The sequence below is a fragment of the Stegostoma tigrinum genome, chromosome 8, assembly GCF_030684315.1.
Source record: "Stegostoma tigrinum isolate sSteTig4 chromosome 8, sSteTig4.hap1, whole genome shotgun sequence".
Classification (NCBI taxonomy): domain Eukaryota; kingdom Metazoa; phylum Chordata; class Chondrichthyes; order Orectolobiformes; family Stegostomatidae; genus Stegostoma; species Stegostoma tigrinum.
The window spans coordinates 79,712,878-79,738,454 of NC_081361.1; the positions used below are offsets into that span (position 1 = coordinate 79,712,878).

Sequence of the window (25,577 nt, forward strand, 5' to 3'; positions counted from 1 at the left end):
TACATGCTCATATGTCATTACATTTGAATTCATATCAACCAAACCAAAATTGACAAACCATTTTGCATTAAAGATAGAGTCATGGACAGCAAATTCATCATACAGAGCAAATTCATCATACAGAATGGGACAAGGGATTTAATTACCTTTGAACTTAACTAACAAAAATTTACAGATAATACATACAAATGTATTTAAATACTTCATGCGTCTGTGAAATAACACAGCAGCTATTGAGCTGTGTGTTTGCTGCAATGCTTTCTGTAGTTGAAGATGTCCCTAATAAACCTTCAAAAATATAATCTCACACAAACTATCTTCTGTGCTGAATTGCATACCCCAAAACCCAAACATGGCAAATGCAGACACAAAGCACAGAAACCTGAGGACAGAACAACCGTTGACCCACTTTTTGCTCTCTGGCCCTGGGTGGATCCAACCAATGATAATGGGAACTGCAGATGCTGGAGAATCCAAGATAATGAAATGTGAGGCTGGATGAACACAGCAGGCCCAGCAGCATCTCTGCTGCTGGGCCTGCTGTGTTCATCCAACCTCACATTTCATTATCTTGGATCCAACCTATTCCCACGTTTCATATCTTGGTCCATAGCTCAATAGGTTATTGCACTTGTAAGTACACATCCATGTATTTTTTTTAAATGGGATGAGGGTTTTTATCTCTGCCACTCTTTTAGGCTGAGAGTTTCACGTGCTCACTACGTTCTAAAGTGAAAATTTACTCCTCAACATCTGAAGCTCTAAGGAGGAGTCAAGAAACTGGAGAATCACCTATTACAGCAAGAAAGAAATCTCAATGCAATGTTGACAGCTGGACAACCTTCAGGGATAGACAGTCATCCACTGCTGTAGACTTACATCTGGAAAATATCAGAATTTCTTTGTGAAAACAATGAGGCAATTCAAAAATTACTGATGCTACAACAGAGGAATGAACACCAAGCAACATTCGCCAGACAGTGATGTTCCCTCCCACTGGGGGAACACTTCAGCAGTCAAGGACATTCAGCCCTAGATCTTCAAGAAAACATCCTCCAAGGCGGACTTCAAGATATACAACAATGCAGAGTCGCCAAACAGAGGCTGAGAGCCAAATTCGGTACCCATGAGTACGGCCTCAACCTGGATCTTGCGTTCCTGTTGCACTACAGATGACCCCACCACGCTATACACTCACACTCACACACACACACAGGGTGAATTTACATTTGCAGGTTTGTAATTGCTGATACATTCTATTTTGTTCAAAAAAGCACACAATTTATAGATAGTCAATGCGGCATTTTATAAATTCTTACTTTGGAAATAAAACCAGTCTGACTCCAAGTTAAAACACAGACAGATTCCAAACAAGGCCTCATAACTCAAATGCTTTGTTTGACCCGAGATGTCACCTCTGGTTTACTGATAAAACCTTTAGTCATCTCACAGAAGTGACATGAAAGAAATTCTCAGATTTGCATTTTAATCAATTGAAACCTGCATCTCCTTTCTAACTGATTAAAGATTTAACAGCCATCTTGGGTTTGTTCAACACATTTGCATCAGTTCTATAACCCTTTGATCTTTCGCTGAGAAATTCTGTGTCTGATGCCTCCTCACTCACCAACACCTGAAGAAGGAGCCAGACTCCGACAGCTTGTGTTTTCAAATAAACCTGTTTGACTATAACCTGGTGTTGTATGATTTCTGGCCATGTCCACCTCAGTCCAACACTGGCACCTTCACATCAATGAAGCAGCAGTATCGGCTTGACAGGGTTTGCCCTCCACGATAAGCAAATGCCAAATGAAACATTCACTGAACTTCCCAAAGCAACCTCAGAGATGCAACACACTTGGCAAAATCAGGAAGCATACAAACTTCAGTGATATGCAGGTCACAAAGTTTGGAAGAGATTCACGATACTTTGTTATCTATCCACTGGCACGTATCTGCTGGTTCATCATTAATCCTCCGTGCTGAGACAGATCAACAGAGCTCAGAGCCAAACTTTTAGAAAGCTAGGCAGATCATTTAACCATATCCACAATTTTCTGTTGTTCATCAATAAAGAGCAATGAGAAAGTTGCCATCAGTTATGCTCCTTTGATCCTTCCAGGCTTTTAGAAATGACAAGAGCAATCAAACTCCTGTCTAGAAGCAAGGTTACATGAGCTGATGATATTTCAGCTGTGGTCCACAAGACCGGAGGTTAATGCCTAGTCAAGAAGCTCACTAAATTCTTTCAAGCTATGTAGGTACAAGAAACCATCCACAAGAGTGCAAGCATACCTCTATTCTCGAGCTGGGCCAGCTAAAAAGGTTTTGCCAATCTTAATACAATCAAGAGGAATCGCAATCCTCTCCAACTCCAAACATATCTTTGCCAGAATCCTTCTAAACCGCTTAGTGCAATATCTCAGTAAAGATCGGCTGTCAGAGTGAGTGCTGTTTCAGAAAAGGTCAAGGAACCACTGATATATTGTATGTAGTTAGACAGCTCCAGAAAATGTGTCGAGAACATAACGTAGGTCACAATGCCACACTTGCTCATCTGACTAAGGCGTGTGACACAGTCAGCTGTGAGCGCCCTTGGAAGAAATTCAACTATCCTGAGAAATCTATCACATTTGTTTGATACTCCAAAGATGGCACACTCAAGCATGCCCTGAATGGTAGTGAATTTTATGACCCATTCCCAGTCACTAATGAAGTTAAACAGGACTGCCTGTTCCAGCTAAGCCACTTTGGTATGTTTTACCTACCCCGCTCTCTCATCACAGAAGTAATGATGATTCTGGCATTGAAATCTGATCTTACATGGACAGAAAGGTTATAGAACATAGAACATTACAGCACAGTACAGGTCCTTCGGCCCTCGATGTTGTGCCGACCTGTCATACCAATCTCAAGCTCATCTAACCTACATTATTCCATGTACGTCCATATACTTGTCCAATGACGACTTAAATGTACCTAAAGTTGGCGAATCTACTACCATTGCAGGCAAAGCGTTCCATTCCCTTACTACTCTCTGAGTAAAGAAACTACCTCTGATATCTGTCCTATATCTTTCACCCCTCAATTTAAAGCTATGTCCCCTCGTGCTCACCGTCACCATCCTAGGAAAAAGGCCCTCTCTATCCACCCTATCTAACCCTCTAATTATTTTATATGTATCAATTAAGTCAGGTCTCAACCTTCTTCTCTCTAATGAAAACAGCCTCAAGTCCCTCAGCCTTTCGTCCTAAGACCTTCCCTCCATACCAGGCAACATCCTAGTAAATCTGCTCTGCACCCTTTCCAAAGCTTCCACATCCTTCTTATAATGCGGTGACCAGAACTGTACACAATACTCCAAGTGCGGCCACACCAGAGTTTTGTACAGCCTCATCATAACCTCTTGGTTCCGGAATTCGATCCCTCTATTAATAAAAGCTCAATCTGAGACAACGTTAATAAAGTCCAAGGTCTCCAAGGATACTTTACCATTGATTGTGCACTACTTGCCTGATCAAGACTAGACACGCTATACGCAGTGGATTTATTCCCACTGCTTGCAACAACTCTGTCTTATGATCATTACAACACAAAATGAAGTGTTGTATTGAGGCTTTGCCTGAAATACCCTGTCTTGAGCGGAAATTAACAATTAATGAGCAGAACCGGTCAACATGGACATAATCATTTATCTAGGCCACAGGCTATCTCATTGTCAATATTGTCCATATTGACAATGTGAAATATGCAAGAAATTCTAAGACAAGTGCAGCCTTCAGCAGCCATTACACATCAGTCTGGAAATGAAGAGGAGAATGTCTGCCTGGTAAACTAACAGTCTATAGAACAATAGTTCTATATACGTCTATGCATCAGCATCATGTTGAGAAGCTCAACTACTTTCACACTGAGCTGCCTCTGGAAGCTACTGAAGGCCAGACGGCAGGGGAAAATACCAGACAATGCCAACCCAAGCTGGTGCGCCAAGCATCCACACCATACTTAGACAGCCACAGAGTTAGGCTGGTCAAGTAACCAGAATGTATGACACACTCTTTCCTAAGACAAAGCTTCTACGAAGAGGTAAGAGTATGCACTGTCATGGCAGTCAAAAGAAGTGTTGCAAAGGCAGTTTGAAGGATCAATTTAAGAGTTTTTAAACCAACCTCAGGTTTCAAAGAAGCTCACCCAGGTTTGCTGCTGCAATTGTTGCAACCAAAGAGAACTAGTGCAGCCTCCTTCGAATGGAGGCACAGAACAGAGACAGAGAAAAATGCGTGGTGATAAAATCCCATGCCAACAACTTGTCCAATACTCAATTGCTACAGTATCATGTGCTATTTACAATAGAGCGCTACAGGTTAGGTGTCAGTCTTACCAAATATATGCCCAATGGAACCCAATCACATAGCCCTGAAGATGAATGTCTCCACCTCAAATAATGACAAGTACATACTCTTTCTGGCAGTGAATCTCAGATGCACATGGCTCACCAGATGAAAATGAACGTCTTTATCCCCCTTTAATCTTTCTACCAATCATTTTAAATCTATACACTCTCTACTATTGGCTACTCTGTTAGGAGAAATGAGTTCTCCTGATTCATGTTACCTAGGCCGCTTATAATTTTATACAGGCCATTAAATCTCCTTTCAGCCTTCTCTATTCCAATATAAACAAACACAGTCTAGTGACCTGAATTTCCATTCCTAGCAACATACTTGTAAATTCCATCTAGCACAGTCGCATCCTTCCTGTAATGCACTGATTGAAACTGTCAGCTATGCTCTAACTACAGACTACCTGATATTGTTATAGTTCTTAAAATCCATTCAAAAGAGAGGAATACTGCTGGCAATATAGCTGACAATTTATGTCAGTCCTAAATGCCCTATGTAAGGTGGTGGCAGCAGTCCCAGCACAAGCGCCCTGCTCTTCTGTCCATGCAACAGTCTACAAAGTTTAATAAAATGTGAGGCTGGATGAACACAGCAGGCCAAGCAGCATCTCAGGAGTCCCCATTATCTCAGTCTACAAAGTTTTCCATGTTCATTCTTAACTTCATTCCTTTAGTACAGACAGCCTCTGGGTTGTGAACGAGTTCCATTCCTGAGTCAATTCGCAAGTCAATTTTCATACAAGTCAGATCATAATGCAGGACAATCTAAAACAGTGGTTCCCAAGTAAGGGAAGTGTTCGTCTGTCAGATCTTTAAAATTACATCTGTGTGGGTTCATGTTTAAAAGTACCAGCATTCGTCAATAGGACGCTTGTAAATCTGGGGCTCCCTGTATGTCAAATTTAAGTTGTTCCAATTTTATCAACATTAGAACACAGAACATAGAAAATTACAGCACAGTACAGGCCCTTCGGCCCACCATGTTGTGCCGTGGAATAATCCTAATCCAAAAAATAAAATAACCTAATCTATATTCCCCTCAATTCACTGCTGTCATGTGCATGTCCAGCAGTCGCTTAAATGTCACTAATGACTCCGCTTCCACGACCACCACTGGTAAACTATTCCATGAGCTCACAACTCTCTGGGTGAAGAACCTCCCTCTGACGTCTCCTCTATACCTTCCTCCTAACACCTTAAAATTATGACCCCTCGTGGCAGTCAATCCTGCCCTGGGGAAAAGTCTCTGACTATCGACTCTATCCATGCCTCTCATTACCTTGTACACCTCAATCAGGTCACCTCTCTTCCTCCTTCTCTCCAGAGAGAAAAGTCCGAGTTCAGTCAACCTCTCCTCGTAAGACAAGCCCTCCATTCCAGGCAGCATCCTGGTAAACCTCCTTTGCACCCTCTCCAAAGCCTCCACATCTTTCTTACAATAGGGCAACCAGAACTGGACACAATATTTCAAGTGTGGTCTCACCAGGGTTTGGTAGAGCTGCAGCATAACCTCGCGGCTCTTAAACTCAATCCCCCTGTTAATGAAAGCCAAAACACCATATGCTTTCTTAACAACCTTATCCACCTGGGTGGCAACTTTGAGGGAGCTATGCACTCGAACACCAAGATCCCGCTGCTCCTCCACACTGCCGAGAATCCTGCCTTTAATCCTATATTCAGCATTTAAGTTCAACCTTCCAAAATGCATCACTTCGCATTTATCCACGTTGAACTCCATCTGCCACTTCTCAGCCCAGCTCTGCATTCTGTCAATGTCTTGCTGAAGCCTGCAATAGCCCTCAATACTATCAATGGCACCTCCAACCTTTGTGTCACCAGCAAACATACCAACCCACCCCTCAACCTCCTCATCCAAGTCATTTATAAAAACTACAAAGAGCAGAGGCCCAAGAACAGAGCCCTGCGGAACACCACTCAGCACTGACCTCCAGGCAAAATACTTACCATCTACAACCACTCTCTGCCTCCTGTCAGCCAACCAATTCTGAATCCAGACAGCCAAATCACCCTGTATCCCATACCTCCTGACTTTATGAATGCGCCTGCTGTGGGGAACCTTATCAAATGCCTTGAAGTCCATGTACGTCACATCCACTGCTTGACCCTCGTCAAACTGTCTTGTGACCTCCTCAAAGAACTCAATAAGATTTGTAAGGCGTGACCTGCCCCTCACAAAGCCACGCTGACTCCCTTTAATCACTCTATGCTTTTCCAATTAGCCATAAATCCTATCCCTCACAATTCTTTCCAAAACTTTGCTGACCATAGACGTAAGACTGACTGATTTGTAATTTCCAGGGATTTCCCTATTCCCTTTCTTGAAAAGAGGGACAACATTTGCCTCCCTCCAATCTTCGGTACCACTCCCGTGGTGAGTGAGAAAGCAAAGCTCTTCGCCAGCGGCGTAGCAACCTCCTTTCTCGCTTCCCGGAGCAACCAAGGATAAATCTGGTCTGGCCCTGGGCACTTATCAATCTTAATGTCTGCCAAAATTTCCAGCACATCAACTTCCTCAATCTTGATCTGTTCAAGCCTGATTTCCGGCTCCTCAAAGTTCTCATTCACAACAAGGTCCCTTTCCTTAGTGAAAACTGAAGCAAAAAACTCATTTACGGCTTCCCCTATCTCCTCAGACTCCACGCACAAGTTCCCTACGCTATCCCTGATCGGCCTAACCTTCTCCCTGATCATTCTCCTATTCCTCACATATGAGTAAAATGCCTTCGGGTTCTCCCTAATCCTTCCTGCCAAGCCTTTCTCGTGCCCCCTCCTGGCCCTCGTCAGTCCACTTCTGAGCTCCTTCCGAGCAAGCCTGTAATCCTCTAAAGCTGTGCTACAGCCTTGCTTCCTCTACCTTACGTACGCTGCCTTTTTCTTTTTGACAAGAAGCACCTCTCTACCCGTCATCCAAGGCTCCTTAATTTTACCCCTTCTTACCTGTCTCAGAGGAACAAATTTATACATCACTCGCAACAACTGCTCCTTAAACAGCCTCCACATGTCTGCTGTGCCCTTTCTGTAGAACAATTGCTCCCAATCTGTACTTCCCAACTCCTGTCTGATAGCGTCATAGTTTCCTTTACCCCAGTTAAATATCTTCCCCTGGTAACTGCTCCTTTCCCTTTCCATGGCTGTGGTAAATGTGAGGCTGTTGTGGTCACTGTCGCCAAAGTGTTCTCCCACCACGAGATCTGACACCTGTCCTGGCTCATTGCAGAGCACCAAATCCAAAATGGCCTCTCCCCTCGTCGGCCTGTCCGTATACTGAGTAAGGAAACCCTCCTGGACACACCTGACAAAAACGGCTCCATCCAAACCATCTGCACTAAGGAGGTTCCAATCTATATTGGGAAAGTTGAAGTCACCCATAACAACAACCCTGCTACGTTTGCCCTTTTCAACAATCTGCCGGCCAATGAGTTCTTCGATCTCCCTACTGCTATTTGGGGGTCTGTAGAAAACCCCCAGTGAGGTGACTGCTCCCTTGCTGTTCCTAACTTCCACCCATACTGACTCAGTCGACAAACCTTCCTCGGCAACCTCAGCCCATACCACCTCAGTAGACGAGTCCTCAAAGGTTCTTTCAGCTGCCATTAGGAAATGGATGAAACAAAAACCGAGCAGGGCATCCAAATTCTTGGTAGAGGAACTGTTTTCTCTTTTATTCATTCAGGGAATCTAAGTGTTGCTAGTTGAGCTGTCATTTATTGCCCATTCCTAGTGGAAGGGAGCCACCTTCTTGAACTACTGCAGTCCAAATGCTGTAGGCAGACCCACAATGTCACTGAGGAGGAAGTTCCCAGATTCTGATCAAGCAACACTGAAGGAAGGCAGTATACTTCCAAATCAGGATAGTCAGTGGCTTCAGGAGAACTTGTAGGTGGTGACATGCCTAAGTATCTTTGCCCAAGGCACTCCATACGGTAGTGGTTGTAGGTTTTGAAGATGTTATCTAAAGGAACCTTGATGAACTTCTACAGAGCATCCTGGAGATAGCATACAATGCTGCTATTGTGCATCAGTAGTGAAGAGAGTGAATGTTTGTCGGCAAGCTGGCTGTTGTCTTCATTGGTACTCAGTTTCTTGATTGCTATTGGTGCTGCACTTATCTGGGAAGTGAGAAGCATTCCAGCCTGACTTGCACCTTGTAGATGGCGAACAGGCTTTGTGGAGACAGGATACCTCTTATCGCCAAATTTACATTGTTAACCAGTTCAGTTTCTGATCAATGGTAACCCCAGGATTTTGTTAGTGGAGGATTCAATGATGGCAATGACTTTGAATTTCAAGCTAAATTTTCTCTTGTTGAAGATGGTCGTTACCTGGCATTTGATAGACATGAATGTTAATTGCCACTCGCTAGACCTAAACGTGTATATTGCCTACATCTTGACATGGACTGCTTCAGTACCTGAGGAATTGCAAATAGTGCTGAACATTGTGCTATTGTCATCTAACATGCTCACTTCTGACCTTATGATGGAGGGAAGCTGACTGATGAAGCAGGTGAAGATGGTTGAGAACAGGAAGCCTATTCTGGGCAATTCCTACGGAAATGTCCAAGACCAAGATAACTAACTTCCAACAATCATTTTCCTTTGTTATGACTTCAACCAGCAGAGTTTTGTTAGGGCTCAATGGTGCCACACTCAGTCAAATATGACCTCGTTGTTAAGAGCAGTCATCTCACATCATTTCTAGAATTCATCCCTTCTGGCCACGTTTGAAGGAAAGCTGCAATGAGATCAGGTGCTTTCGTCCTTGTGGAATCCACACTAAGTATTAGTAAGCCTGATATCTTCCATCACTTTATTGATCATTGAGATTAGGCCAGTGGGGTGATAACTGATCAAGTGGGATTTATCTTTTCTGTAGATTGGACGTACCCAGGAAATTTTCCCTGTTGTCAGGTAGAGGCCACTGTTGTTGCTGTATTTACCTAGGGACATAGCAATTTCTGGAGCACACGTCCTCAGTACTCCTGCTGAAGTATTGTCAGAATCCAACCTGCTTAAGACTGGCACCTGAGATGCAGGGAATCTCTAGGGAAAGCAGATCATGCATCTGGCACTTCAGGTTGAATATTGTTGCAAATGTTTCAGGCTCATCTTTCTCACTGATGTGTTGATATCCACCATTAAGTTCAGGGATGTTTATGGAACCTCATCCTTCAGTGAGGTATTCAATTGCCTAATCACTCTTCACACCTTGTTGTGGCAGGGCTGCAGAGCTTAGGTCTGATCTACTGGTTGGGGAACAGCTTAGCTTTATCAGTTGCAGCTTCTGTTGGTTGGCACACAAGTAGGCCTGTTTTACAGCTTCACTTGGTTGACACCCCATATTTAGGTATCACTGGTGTAGCTCCTGGCATGCCTTCGTCCACTGGTTTATTGTCGGTTTGGTTTGACAGCGATGGTAGAATGTGGCATACAGCAAAATATGAGGTTGCAGTTCTGTGGGGTACAAATCAGCTGCAGGTGATGGCCCACAGTCCATCATGGATGCCTAATCTTGAACTACTAAATTTGTTTGAAATTGCTCATTAAGCACAGTGATAATGTCACCTAACACAACTGAGGGCTCTGCAATATGAAGACAGGGCTTCATCTCCACAAGATCTGTGGGGTGGTCACTCCTAATGTACTGCAATGAACAGATACATAGGCAGCAGGCAGATTGGGGAGGATGAGATCACCAGTGCCACCATGAGTTGTACATGGTAACAACTGAAGATTTTCTTGGTTTTCCACATTTTATCTGATGCCATGAGATTTCACTACTTAACCAATGTTGAAAACTTGCAGGATAACTCCTCCGCAACTTTATACTGCTGTATCACCACCTCTTATGAGTCCATTGTGCCAGTAAGATCAGATGCACCTGAGGTGATGGCGTTTTATGGGACTTTGTGTATTAAGCATGATTCTGTGAGTACGATTAGGTCAGACTGTTGCTTGACTAGCCCCAGAGATATTTTAGCATGAGCTTTTGATGTCAATAAGGACACTCGTGCAGGATCAACAGGGCTCTGTTTGCCATTGTCATTTCCTTATTCAGTGGGGTCAGGTAGCCCTCAAGTTTCATTCCATTTTCCCTTTTGTGCAGCTGATACACTCAGTCTAGAGGACAGTTATGAGTCAACCACATTACTATGGATCTTAGAAAATAAGGATGCCTAACAAGGTAAGGTTGGCAGTTTATTTCCCTGAAGAACATTATCAAACCAGATGGATCTTTATGACAATCGTCAGAATTTTAATTCCAGATTTTTAATTATTCAAATTCAAATGCTGTGGTGGGAATTCAACCCGGGGCCTCAGCAACAATACCACTAGGTCATTGCCTCTCCAATTTAGTTTATTTATTGACTTGATCTATATTTTTATTCCAATTGAACTTGGGTAGGTGGGACCAATCACTCAGTACATGAATTGAATTCAAACGTGCTAACAGCTCTGCAAAGCACTGTGTATCTCCTCTACTCGCCTACCTGTAAGGTGCTGGTTGAACCCAGGACGTCTTTGTTACTTCCAAGGGTATGCAATGACATCATGGTATCTTGTTTGTCCAACATTCTGGTCACTTTCAGTGGTTCTTGTGCAGAACAGAAACAAAGCACATTAAGGTCTGACATGATTCACTAAAGCCAGTCCATGACTATAAGGCTTTTATGAATCCAATATAACATCATTAAAACACAGGCCCATACTGACAGAAATTTACCCAATTGCTTTTAGTTTAGATGGATAAGGACATTAAACCAGGCAAGCCACTTTTCCTAAAACTACTTTTTCAGTTCAGACACACATTAAGATGTGTTCAACCATGTTCAGAAATGTGATTACATCTTGAATTGGTTAGAAAAATAGAATGAATGTTAAAATTGTACTGTACCGATTTATTAAGATGGAGATTGACACAGACAAAATGCAACAAAACTTAGGTTATTTACCTTTAACTTGTGGTGGTGTAAAAGGCATGGGATGACCATTCCGATCCCGTTGTATGATTTGCTGCATAAATGCTATGTGGTCAGAGTCAGCTAATGGCAATTCACGGTCACTAAGATCCTGTTGCAAACAGCTATGGAAAAGATTTAACAGGATCTCATTGGGTAAAGAGGTAGTCTCCTTTGTACTCTCATCATTCTCTGCTGAAGGAAGGGAAACAACACAGAATAAGGAGCAAATATTGACAAGACTTTTATCTTAAAATACTTTTTGGGAAAAAGTGGTATAATATTTACAGCTGTACCAGACTTGAACACAGGTTGTCATACTGGTAACCAGTTATAAGGAATGCACCATCATTTGTTCAGAAAATTTGATTATTTGTTCCCATTCTATACGACCATTTTTATAAACACAACCAATTTGGAAAAAAAAAACTTCTTTCACCACAATTTATTAATCTGCATTTCTGTTTATAAGTTAAAGAACTTTTTCCAACAATGCTATTCGTGGACATGGAAAGGACAAGGGATGTACGGAAATGTATTTCAGTTAAAAGTCTTTCCCTGTCCAATTATCACCACCCTGTTCCTCACCACAGACAGAAACAAACACAAAGCTTAGTAATCACATTCTCACTCTCCTCCTTAGGCAGGTCTGGATTGTTCAGGGTTCTCCTTCCTACAGCAGCAGCTAACTCATGAATAAATGTGTTATGCCTGTATTTGCGTAAAATTACACATTGTAGTGGCACAATGTGAACAACATCATAGCACAGAGGAGTGCTGGCATCTGTCATTTGGGGAAAGCAAAACACTGGAATCTTACCTTTAGTCAGCATGTGGAAAAATAGTTCTATTTGTTGACATTTTGACAAAAGCTTCATCAGATCAAACTGGAATGGGACAGCTCGAATAAAATCATTCTCTGTTTCATAATCACCTGCTTGGAAAAGAAGATAGCAATTACTCTAGGTGTAATGGGGGACAAAAAAGATCCAAGATACAGATAGCAAGCTAAGACTATGTGAAGAATCTCTTTAATTTACAGTAGGCAGGTTTATTATTGGGAAATAATACATGTGTGGACACCACTTATCCCTAGTTACATAACAACTAGAAGCTGGAGTAGGCAATTCAGCCCTCAAGCCTGCTCTGATACTTCATATGATCATGCCTGATCTCATCTCAGCCTCAATTCCACTTTCCTGCTCGCTTGCCATAAATCTTCAACCCACTACTAATTAAAAAACTGTATCTCCATGACGTTCAACGTTCCACAGACAGCTACTCTCGCCACTTCCTGAGATCCACACTCAGTGCCATGTGGCATCACATGCAGATTCTCAACCTCTGTCTCCAAAAGGATCGCATCACATTGGCTCAGGGCTACACAATTCCACAGTTCGACATCATCTTCCAATTCATTCACAAGGCTAGCAAAAAACCTTTTCCTTTCAGGCATCACGGCCCACAAAATGCAACAACTAAGAGATACCCATGGCCCTCTGAAACCTTCCTCCCCTCCCTTTCTCCCTGACTCCATTCCCTCTGCCAACCCCACCTCCTGTCACGTATTCATCATCCCTCCTAACTTTCCACTCTCCAATGCTGAACATCCTGTACTCAGCAAAAAGCCTCAGCTTTATCAGGTGACCCCACCTTAATGATTTTGGGGCACAACATGATGTCGAATTCTTCTTCCACTTCCTTCAATTCCGTGCCCAATTCTTTGAGAAAATGTCTTTTTCCCGTCTCACAGATCGCTTCGCCCAGTTCCAATACTCTCGATCTACTTGCACACCTCCCCCTGGCCTTTTACCTCCACTTGACCTGTTCCTCAAGAACTGTCGACGTGACATTGATTGCTTCAATTTCTCTGCCCCCCCTCACCCAATTCAATTTACCTCCCTCTGACCTGACTGCATCCCATGTGCTTAGATCCACCTGGGATTTTGTTACTAAGCCTATTTATAAGAGTGTTGCTGTTACAGTCTGGCATACTGACCTCTACATTACAGAGGTTGAGCGCAAGTTCTCAGATTCCTCTTGCTATATTCCCTGGGACCATGACCCCACCTTGGCACATCAGGCTACTGCTACAGGTATCAACAATAGTAACTGATCACATTTCATCTGGTGAGCTTCCCCCCAAAATCACTACCGCCAAGCTGATAGTCTTCCAGCCCTGCACAGCTTGCTTCTACCTCCTTCCAAAAATCCATAAACAGGACTGTCCGGGCAGACCCACTGTTTCAGCCTGCCCCTGCCCCACAGAACTCATCTCTTCCTATCTTGATTCAGTCTTTTCTCCCCAGTCAAGTCACTGCCCACGTACATCTGTGATCCCTCCGACGCTTTATGCCAGCTTCAGAATATCCAGTTTGCAGGCTGCAACCATGGACCTCTTAACCATTGACAAGCAATCTCATGCATCCATTCCCTACCAGGATATTCGCAGCGCTCTCTGTTTCTTTCTAGAGCAAAGTCCTGGACCATCCCCACCCACCCACTTCCCTCTTCTACTTGTCCTCACCCTCAACAATTTTTCTTTTAACACCTCTCATCTTCTTTAGGTCGGGGGTAGCCCCAGTTATGCCTGTCTCTTTGTGGGGTATGTGGGACATTCCTTGTTCCAGTTCTATTCCAGCCCCCATCCACAACTCTTTCTCCGATATATTGATGATATCGCTGGTGCTGCTTCCCTCGCTTGTCTGGAATTGGAAAAGTTCATCGATTTTGCTTCCAATTTCCACCCTGCCCTCACTCTGACTCCACCCTTTCCTTTCATGACATCTGTTTCCATTTCAGGGGACAGCACAGCTACCTGGACTATACCTTCTTGCATCCAGCTTCCTGTAAAGATTCCATTCCATTTCACAGTTCCTCTATCTCCATCATATATGTTCCTATGAGGGCAAAATTGACAAGGCAGTATCTGAAATGTCCACTTTCTTCCTTAACCAAGGAATCCCCTGCACCATTGTCAACAAGGCCCTCAACCAGGTCTGAACCATCTCCTGTACATCTGTCCTCACCCGCTTTCTTCCCTCCCGCAACAGCGATAGGGTTCCCCTTTATCCTTACCTACCATCACACCAGCATTCACATGCAGAAGGTCATTAGCTGCCATGTCTGCCACCTCAGGGAGATGCCACCATAATTTACACATTCCCCTCCCCTCCCTTTCTGCAGAGACCAATCCCTCCAGCACACCGTGGTACACTCCTCCTTCATTCCCAACAACCACTAGCCCCCACCCCCCACCCCCAAAATGATCCGCCGCACCTTCCCCGACAACTGCCGAATGTGTAAAACCTGCCCATTTACCTCCTCCCTCCGCAGTATCCAAGAGTCTAAATTTACCTTCCAGGTGAAGCAACGCCACCTGCATTTCCCAGAATCTAGTCTACTGCATTCGCTGATCACAATGTCATCTCCTCTACACTGGGGAAATGAAGCGTAGACTGGGTGACTGCTTCGCAGAACATCTACGTTCTGCTCACAAAAAAGATGCTGAGCTTCCAACTGCCTGCCACTTGAACACACCACCCTGTTCACTGGCCAACGTCACTGTCTCAGGCCTGCTGCAGAGTTCCAGCGAAGCTCAGCACAAGCTGGAAGAACAGCACCATTTTCCACTTGGAGACCCTGCCGCCCTCTGGACTCAATATCGAGTTCAATAATTTCAGGGCCTGAACTCTCATGTCCTAGCTCCCTTCCCCACACACCAGGCCTTGTTATCACATAGCCTGCCATTACACACCAGCCATTGTTAGCAACTAACAGCTTCCATTAATAGCTAATCACCCTCCCAGCCAGATCATTATCAACTCCTATGACTGCCCAACTGTTCTTCTTTGTCTTTGGGCTCTATCCACATCTATCATTTACTCCTCATCCCCTCCCTTCACCCTACCTTCTACATAAAAACTGACATTTTCCTAGCTACCATCAGTTCTGAAGAAGGGTCATCGGACCCGAAACGTTAACCCTGATTTTTCTTCACAGATGCTGCTAGGCCTTTGGGGTTTTCCAGTAACTTCTGTTTTTGTTCCTGATTTACAGCATCTGCAGCCTTTTTTTAAAAAAAGCTGTCTGTCTCCTTATGCTCAAGAAGGTGGCAGTCACCTGCTTTCTAGAATCATTACAGTCTATTTGGTGCAAATACCTCCACCGTACTATTGGGGAGGGAGTGCCAGGATTTTGAACCAACAAAGGTATGGTGATATAGAAACACAGAAGCAGTAGGCCATTCAGCCCTTAATCCTGTTCCAATATTAATGAGATCATGGCTGATCTGTGGCCTAATTTCATATACCTGCCTTTGGCCCATATCCATTAATACCTTTGCATAATAAAAACTTTTACCAGATTTCAAATTAATAACTGATCCTGCATCCACTGCCACTTGTGGAAGAGTATTCTAAACCTCTACCACCCTTTGTATATTTCCAAGTAAGGATAGCAAGTGGCTTGGAGGGAAACGTGAAGGTAGCGGTGATATACATATGTATTTGTTGCCCTTGTTCTCTAGATGGTAATGTTCATGAGTTTGGAAGATGCTGTCTAAAGAGCCTAAGCAAATTTCTGCAGTGCATCTTGTAGATCTAATGCTACCATGCCCCAGTGATGGAGGGAGTGGATGGCTCTTGTTGTGGTGCTAATCAATCAAAGCAGGACGTTTTATCCTGGATGTTGTCAATTGTTGGGTATTTGGGTATTTTTAGAGCCTCACTCATCCAGGCAAGAAGCCATGAAACTATGATACATCAACAAACAGCTAAGACTGTATTTTGTTACGGCGTATCAGGCAGGGCATGCAGTCAACTGGCCAATCAATGGCCTCGTGGATAATGCACCGCTTTTTGTTGAACGAAGTCAAGAGCTTGCCCTGGCTCAGCAGATCTCTGTCAGTACAAGACTGAGGAATTGCAGACAATGCTCCAGAGTTGATGGACTCTCCAACCATTTCAAGGGGTGAGGGAATTAACTTATACATGATACAGACAGCATGAAAGAAAAAATAGTTTCAAAGTTTGTTCAATAATAACAACCACCTTCATTAAGCTGAAATATTTAAAGGAGGGACCCAAGATGAAAATTAGGAAATTACAAGCAAGTCAGGCAGTAAATTTATGGATAAAAGATTAAAAGGGTGATAATTCAATGAAGAAACAAAGCACGGAATTAATCTGGATTTGTTTTTTCAAAATGAAACTAGATAGAAATTAAACAATTCAATGAAATGGAAGTCTACCTTCCTCCACAGATTACTGGAAACAAAAGCTAGGCTCAAACTAGTGACATTTGTCAATTCTCTCTAATGCCTGCAAGAATCCTACAATGCACAGCCTCAAATGAGCTTCCAGCAATCACAGCCCTTGCACAACACTTCAAATTTCGACGTGGTAGGGAGAATCAGCTCACATGAATTGTTAAGAATATTGCACGAGTATGGTGTGATGAGCTAATGTCAATGAGCTAGCAGTCCTGAACTTCAGGCTAACGGACAGGGAATGAGCTCAAATCCTAACATGGCAGATACTGAGATAGCAGGAACTGCAAATGCTGAAGAATCCGAGATAACAAGGTGTAGAGCTGGATGAACACAGCAAGTCAAGCAGCATCAGGAGAGGGAGAAGACTGACGTTTTCAGCATAGACCCTTCTTCAGAAAATGTGTTCATCCAGCTCTACCACCTTGTTACGACAGATACTGAAATGTGAATTCAATAAAAATGGAAATTAAAAGCTGGAATGTCATAAAAAATATGTGGTTCACCAAAGTCTTTTTAAGGGAAGCAAATGTGCCATTTTCACCTGGTCTGGTCTACATGCAACTCCAGATACAATGCACTGCAAGCGACTCAACTTTCCCCTGAAATGGCCTAGCAGATCACTCAGTTGCATCAAACTACTACAAAGTCTAAACAAAGCAAAGAAACCAGATGAAGTGTTCAGTATCAACTACCAAGCTCCATAAACAACAACAGCCAAGCACAGCCCTGACAACAATATTTTCTCTAAGCTGCATGTCTATGCACGCCAATCACCCTGTGGATGCATTGAAGTCCAGTTCCAGATGTTGTATGCAAACATTAGGGGAAATACATATCAGACATGCAAAGTCTGCCTTACCCACATCTGGGGCTTATGTCAAATTGGAAGAAGTGTCCCACAGATTAGACAAGCAACAGCCTGACTTCGTCATTCTCACAGAATCATGCATTCCAAGCAATGTCTCAGTCACTACCATCATCATTTCTGGCTAGTTCTTATCCAACTTGCAGGACACACTCACGAGAGATAGCTTCACAGGGATATATAGTCTCAAGGAGGAGTTGCCCTTAAAAACCTCAACACTAACTCTGGACCTCCTCCAAACTGCAATAACCCTTGATTTCCTCCCAATTAAAAATCTGTCTCTCTTGACTTGAGCATATTCATTGATGTAGCAGCAGGTAAAAAAAGTCTAAGCCGTTGGAGACATGCCAACGCAAAAGGAAGACAGTTGTGGTTCTTTGAAGTCAATTATCTCAGCCGCAGGACCTCACTGCGTCATTTTTCAAAGTAATGTCCTACACCCAAACTTGTTCAGCAGCTTCCTTGATGACCTTCTCCCCCTCATAAGATCCAAGATGGGAATGTTCATATATGTTTGCGATATTCAGCACTATTTGCAACTCCTCAGATACTCAAGCAACGTGTCCAAATGCAGCAAAACTTGAACTGGATTGTGGCAAGAAATATTTGGGCCACATAAGTAAAAGACAATGAATATCTCCAACAAAAGAACATCAAACCATCGCTTCTTGATGTTCATTGGAAATACCATTGTTAAATCTTTTACCATCAACATCACGGCCACTGAACTGAAACTGAACTGAACCTGTTACATAAATACTGTGGCTACAAGTACAGGTCATAGTTTAGGTATTCTACACCAAGTAACAACTACCGGGAAAATGCTCTGGTCACAACCAGCACTCATTTACAGATCCAATAGAAGCTTTACAAATAAAAACTACCTGCGTTGAAGGAAAAGATTTTACAGGCTATTAATTCAGAAACTGTAAGTAAGTGCTCAAATTCTACCATGGTAGATGTTAGAATTTGAATTTAATATGTTAAAAATCTGGAACTAAGAGAAAACTGTTGACATTGAAACTATTGGTGGTTGTCGGAAAAACCCATCTGACTTGCAAATGTCCTTCAGCGAAGGAAATTTGCCACCTTCACCTGGTCTGGCCTACATGTGACCCTAGACCCACAGCAATATGGTTGGCTTTCATCCACCATTTGAAATGACCTAGCAGGTTCCCGGTTCCGAGATGGCGGTACTAGGGCTGCGTGCAGGCTCTTGCTCGGTGCTCACCTGCTTTCTTTCTTTTTAACTTTTAATGTCTGTACTCTTTCTTTTGTTTTTCTTTTCTTCAGCAGGTTAGTCGTGGGAATTCACACGGGCCAGCTGCAGAGAGGCAGCAGCCTTGGAGGCAGTAGACATGGCACATCTGGATAATTGGTGATCGTAGCAACAGCTGTCAGTGATGGCAGTGGCAGCAAAGCCCCTCCAGCGATCTAAGGTAGCACAGCAGCAGCCTGGCCTGAGAGCAGAACCAGGGACTCCTGGTTGTAGTAGGCCCAGAACAGGTACTCCTGGCATTGGCATGACAGTGGTTGCAGCAGCATCAGGATGGTATGGAGCACGGACTCCTGGCACTATCGTGGCAGCAGCGGAGCCAGGGACTCCTGGTTGGAGGGAGAGTGTGAGCTCAGCATGGGACTCAGCATCAGCAAGGCGGGCACAGTGGCAAAGAGATGGTGCCTAACGAATGGCGACTCCGACATTGGTGGGTAAAACACAGATGGCGGCAAAGTGGTGGAGAACGGGTGGCCGCGCAGGTGTCACTGGTGAGCTGGCTCAGGACTCAGGCAGCGGAAGGAAGATAAGTGGTGAAGGAACCAACAAGGAGGAAAAACATACTTGACATCATGACTACCAATCCGCTGGCTGCAGATGCATCCGTCCATTGCAATATCGGTTAAGAGTGACTACCGCACAGTCTCAGCTTCACAATGAGTATATCCTTCATTGTGCTAAATGGGTCAGACTTTGAATAGATCTAGCACCTCAAGAATGAGCAATATGGGCCACCAACAGCAGAATCGTACTCCAGCACAATGTGGCCCGGAATAACCCCACTGAACCATTATCATCAAACTGGGGATCAACGTTGGGTTATATGGAGTGTAGTTCAGCCTGCCATCAAAAATGAGTTGTCAATCTCCTGAAGCTGCCAAACAGGATTACTCGCATGCTAAACTGCATACGCAGCAAGAGATTGACAGAGCTAACCGATAACACGACCAACGGATCAGATCTAAGCTCTGCAATCCTACCACTGCCAGTTGTGAATGGTGGTGGACAAAGAAACAATTCACTGGAGGAGGAGGTTCCAAAAATACCTCCATTCTCAATGATGGAAGAACCCAGCACATCAGTGCAAAAGACAAGGCTGAATTATGCACAGCAATCTTCAGCCAGAAATGCCAAGTGGATGACCTATCTCATCCTCCTCCAGTGGTCCCAGCATTACAGATACCAATCTTCAGCCAATTCAAATCACTACACATGATATCAAGAAACAGTTGGAGGTACTGGATATTATGGGCCTTGGCAACATTCCGGCAATAGTACTGAAGACTTACACTCGAGAACTTGTCCCTCCCTAGCCAAGGTCTTCCAGTACAGTTACAACTCTGGCTTTTATTGACCTGCTCAGTGACAGCCAGTTTATGTTCCGCCAGGATCACGCAGCTCCTGATGTCATTACAATCTTGGTTCAAACATGGACAAAAGAGCTGAATTCCAGAGGTGAGGTAAGAGTGACAGCCCTTGCTACCAAGGCTACATTCAAGCGTAGCATCAGAAAGCCCTAGCAAAGCTGGAATCAATAAGAATGAGGGGACAAACTCTCCTCTGGTTGGAGTCATACCTGGCACGAATGAAGATGGTTGTGGTTACTGGAGGTCAGGAGATCTCTAGGAATTCCTCAGGTTAAATGTCCTCGGCCCAACCATCTTCAGGAGCTTCGTCAATGATCTACCCTCCATCAAAAGGTCAGAAGGGGGTACGTTTGCCAATGAATGCGCAATATTCATCACCATTCACAATTCATCAGATATTGAAGCAGTCCATATTCAAATGTAACAAGATTGGAACAAAATACAGGTTTGGGCTAAATGGTGGTAAGTAACATAAGTGCCACACAATTGCCAAGCAATGGCCATCTCCAATCTAACCACTGCCCCATGGCATTCAATAGTGTTACCAATACTGAATCCACCAATGTCAACATCCTTGGGGTTTCAACTGGCCAGAAACTCAACTGGATTCACCACATAAATACAGTAGACTCAAGAGTAGATCGGAGGTTTGAAATACTGCGACAAATAACTCATTCCTGATCCGCAAAGCCTATCCACCATCCTCATAGCACAAGTCAGGAGTGTGATGCAATACTACCCATTTGCCTGGATGGGTACAATCCAACCACAGTCAAGAAGCTCGACACTATCCAATATAAGGCAGCCTACTCAATTGGTACCACCTCCAAAAGCATCCATTCCTTCCACCAACGATGCTCAGTAGCAGCAGTATGTACTTTCTAGAAGATGCACTACAGAAATTCAAAGATCCTTAGATAGCACCTTGTGAAACCACAACGGCTTCCACCTAGAAGGATAAGGGGAGCAGGGACAGGAACTCTATCACCTGCAAGTTTCCCTCTAAGTCATTCACCATCCTGACTCAGATTCACCACTACATTATTGTTGTTGGGTCAAAATTCTGGAATACCCTCCCCAATGGCTTTGTGGGTCAACCGAGAGCACATGGGCTGTAGTGGTTCAAAAATGCAGCTCATGAACACCTTCTCAAAGGAAACTAAGAATGGGTAATAAATGCTGGCCAGCCAGTGCCACATACATCCCAGCACACCCTGGTACACTCCACACATTTAAAAAAATAAAAAGTTGTTCTTTCAGCTTTGCATGAAACTGGTCAATTAGTCATAACACTGGTGGCAGACAGTCATATAACAAATTATATTTATAATGTGCTCTTAAATATAAAACATTTCTAGATGCTATAAAAAGCAACTGTCAAATAAAATTTGACTTCAGCCAAATAACATATCCAAACATGGAGGCAAAACTCTTCCAAAATGTAGTTTTAAGGAATGCCTTGAAGCAGGTAAGACAGGTAGAGAAGTTTCTGAATGGAATTCGAGTTTGGGCCACAGCAGCTGAAGCCATAGCCGCCAATAATAGATTAATTAAAATCAAGTACACATATGAAAATAAATTGTCAGAAATAAATATCTCACAGATTCGAAGGTTTAGAGGAGATTACAGTTACAGAGAATGGTAAGGCCATGGAAGAATTTGACAAAGGTATGAACTTTTGAACTCAGCCGTATACCACTGCAAATAGTCAGCCTCAGTTCTAACTTTATAACCCTAGATTTTAGAGGGGTCATCTTTCACTACATTTTAAATTTGTTTGGTGGTACACGTAAGAATTGAACACATATGAGGGACAATGGCAGCAATGAAACATCAGTATGGAATAATATCAATTACATTATATTGCATACAGTTCTGGTCACCGCATTATAAGAAGGATGTGGAAGCTTTGGAAAGGGTGCAGAGGGAGATTTACTAGGATGTTGCCTGGTATGGAGGGAAGGTCTTACGAGGAAAGGCTGAGGGACTTGAGGCTGTTTTCATTGGAGAGAAGAAGGTTGAGAGGTGACTTAATTGAAACATATAAAATAATCAGAGGGTTAGATAGGGTGGATAGGGAGAGCCTTTTTCCTAGGATGGTGATGGCGAGCACGAGGGGGCATAGCTTTAAATTGAGGGGTGAAAGATATAGGACAGATGTCAGAGGTAGTTTCTTTACTCAGAAAGTAGTAAGGGAATGGAATGCTTTGCCTGCAACGGTAGTACATTCGGCAACTTTAGGTACATTTAAGTCGTCATTGGACAAGCATATGGACGTACATGGAATAGTGTAGGTTAGATGGGCTTCAGATCGGTACGACAGGTCGGCACAACATCGAGGGCCGAAGGGCCTGTACTGTGCTGTAATGTTCTATGTAACTATTAAGGTAGCTGGGTGGTACAGTGATTCAATATTTCAATGAGTTGTTTTGTTGTGCATAGTCAAGTATTCATAAAGGCTAACACTTGCTGTCTACTTAATAAAGACACGTCAGCACTGTCCAAACTTCTGTACACCTCCTCGGCTCTAAAATTCTAGTCCTAGCTTCCACCTGTTTCAAGTCCCTACCTTCTGTGCTCCTTGACCCCCATAACGGCAAGATGTAGTCTTTATTCTGACAGAGTTGACTCAGATGTTCAAATGTCAACATGGAAGATAAACATGCATAATCTTGTGGAAAAATCTGAAAAAAAGTTATACTTATGAAAATACTTCACATCATCAGCCCTTGCAGAACATAATCAACATGAAAAGGTCTCTTCAATAAGAAACTGATGGATTAAATTTGCAGAAGATTCAATGTTAAAGTATAATTTTATAAACTTCAAAATCCTGCTAGTCTCGAGAAAGGTTTGTTTGGCAATCCCAAACGGATGATATAACTGTGCAAGTGGTTGACATTTTTAAATAAAAACTAAAATTAAAACTTCAATTTAAAATTGTCAAGCTTTTCTATAACTTCTTTAGGAGAAGGGCCACGTACATCAAATTTCAAAACATCAGAGTCTTTTTTGCTCTGTGTTTAGTTTCGCTTTGCTGTCGGGTTATCTGTCGACAGCAGACAATACACACAACATTCCAAGGAGTATTTGGCTCTTGTGTATGTCATTCACTTCTGTGCACGACAGCAGTAAACTTTACGCTCAAGATAATAACTCACTGCACTCAAGGGCTGCTGAATCCCTGCACAATGTAAAATCAGCACAATGGAATTCGCAAACCTCCAGTAAACAGCAGAATAATCCAACCTGTTGATTGAGTTTTCTTCTTCTTTATTCATGAGGGCATCACTGGCTAGACAGCATTTATTGTCCCTCCCTAATTACCCAGAGGACAGTTCAGAGTCAACCACACATTGCTGTGGGTCTGGATCACATGTAGGCCAGGCCAGGCAAGGATGTCACAGTTTCCTTCCCTAAAGGACATCAGTGGACCAGATGGGGTTTTTTTCCCCCCAACAATCGACAGTGGATTCATGGTCATCATTAGATTCTTAATTCCAAAATTCAAATTCCACCATGGCAGGATTCGAACACAGGTCCCCATGATGTTATCTGGGCCTCTGGATTAACAATCCAGCAATAATACCACTAGGCATTGCCTCCTCTTTCATTTGGCCAGCATTACAGATTATCCCAATCAGTGAGCACCACCAGCTTCTGAATCCCACACAACGCACATATTTTACCTAGCGCATACTGATTGTGGAGACATTCTTTGTTTAGAAATCATCAAACTCTGAATGCAGAAATCCTCTTAACTGATTTGGAGTAATTTCCCAAATAACTTACTGCTTTTGGGATGTCTAAGTAGGACAATCCATTCAAGTACTTGCGGCTGTCAGCAGAGGTAACCACATGACCGCTCTGAGGCTCCACCCAACATTCAGTCACCAAATTTAACTCTGTGTCAAGTTCAATTGCCTCAACTTCAGTATCATTATCGTCATCTGTGGAGAAGCTAAGAGAAAATTGGATACAAATCAACAGTTGCCCGTATATTGCATGCAAATATTGAACAGATCAAGCTTGAAAATATATAAAAGACCATATTCAATATCTGTAAAAAGTCCAAAAAGCAGATAAAAAGTGCCGCAATTGTCAATACAACATGATGATAAAGAGATATCACACCTACACGCTCCACACACAACGGAGATTTACTCGGACGTTTCCTGGGTTGCAGAGTTTTACTGTGGAGAGAGGCTGGATAGGCTTGGGTTGTTTCTTTAGAGCTGAGGAGGCTCAAAGGGAGCTTGACTGAGCTGTACAGCTTTGATTTGGTTTAGTTATTGTCATGTGTACTTTATTACAAAATACAGTGAAAAGTGTTGTATGGTGTCGCCATGCCCTGGTGCCATCATAAAATAGAAAAGGAAGCCAAAATATAGCATATAAAGGCTGAAAAATGAAAAAAAAAAGAAATACTGTTCAACTTTATGGTCCTTATTGGGCCTGGTGACCCTCACACTAAGAGTGCTCCGAGCATTGCCACTGCAGACACCACCGAAGCTGCTGGGTATTGACCAGCCCAAATTGAGTCTACCGCTGGCATGAGTCTGCTTTGGGCCCACCTCACCAATGCAGCCGCCGCTGATGCTTCTGGGTCTTATGAGAATTATAAGGGACACGGACAGGTTGGATAGGATTAGGATACAACCACTGTATGGTTAATAACGAGGAGGCATAATTTTAAGGTGAAAGGGAAGGGGTTTAAAAGATGATTTAAGGAAATTTTTTGTTTCCATCCAGTGGATGATGAAAATTTGGAATGCACTGTCCAGGAGAGTAGTAGAGGTGGGAAACCTCATAACCTTTAAGTAGTACACAGATGAACACTTGCAGCATCGTAATGTTCAAGATCATGGCCCAAGTGCTAGAAAGTGGGATTAGCACAGAGAGGCCAGCACAGACACAGTGGGGCTAAGGCCTCTTCTGTAATGTATGGCTCTATGTTGCTAATATGCTTTCCACACTTCTGAAGAAACTCTTGCTATAATCCAGTTCCACAGATACCAGCAGACCTAACATATTTAATCAAAATGGTGAGTTTTCATGTGGACATAAACACTAAGTGCTGGAAGGTTATTAAAGTACAGAGCCATCTCAACTCAGCTTAATCCACTGCTCGCCTGGACATTGCAGTAATTCAATTACTGCAACAGCAGAAATAGCCAGTGCGGCAAAGATTGCAAATTAAATTGTGACCTTCAGATCTACATGGCTTCACGCTACAGTGGACAATCTCTTTAGCTATGTGGTCGTCAGAACAGCTACCTGCCAAAACTACTCAGCAGCACAGCATATTTAATGAAGTTGCATAATAACCGGCCTGACAACAACAAATGGTAGTTACTAGTAAAGTTCAGCTAGATAACAGTTGGCCAGAAGCAACCAGAGATTTAAAAAGATCATG

At 43.2% G+C, this 25,577-nt stretch overlaps 1 protein-coding gene across 12 annotated transcripts in view; it reads right to left on the reverse strand.

Moving 5' to 3' along the window:
* Positions 1–25,577, reverse strand: part of szt2 (SZT2 subunit of KICSTOR complex) — a 238,193-nt gene that overhangs the window by 177,211 nt on the left and 35,405 nt on the right. For 9 of the 12 annotated variants that reach the window (XM_048538814.2, XM_059648025.1, XM_048538808.2 and 6 more), the window contains exons 19-23: positions 23,954–24,122; positions 22,731–22,845; positions 12,202–12,318; positions 11,376–11,576; positions 10,914–11,017 (exon numbers count right to left, since the gene is read on the reverse strand). In XM_048538814.2, the coding sequence (XP_048394771.2) occupies positions 10,914–11,017; positions 11,376–11,576; positions 12,202–12,318; positions 22,731–22,845; positions 23,954–24,122 (706 nt within the window). The remainder of the gene's footprint in view (positions 1–10,913; positions 11,018–11,375; positions 11,577–12,201; positions 12,319–22,730; positions 22,846–23,953; positions 24,123–25,577) is intronic. The other 3 variants (XM_048538813.2, XM_048538805.2, XM_048538804.2) reach the window with 2 other exon arrangements.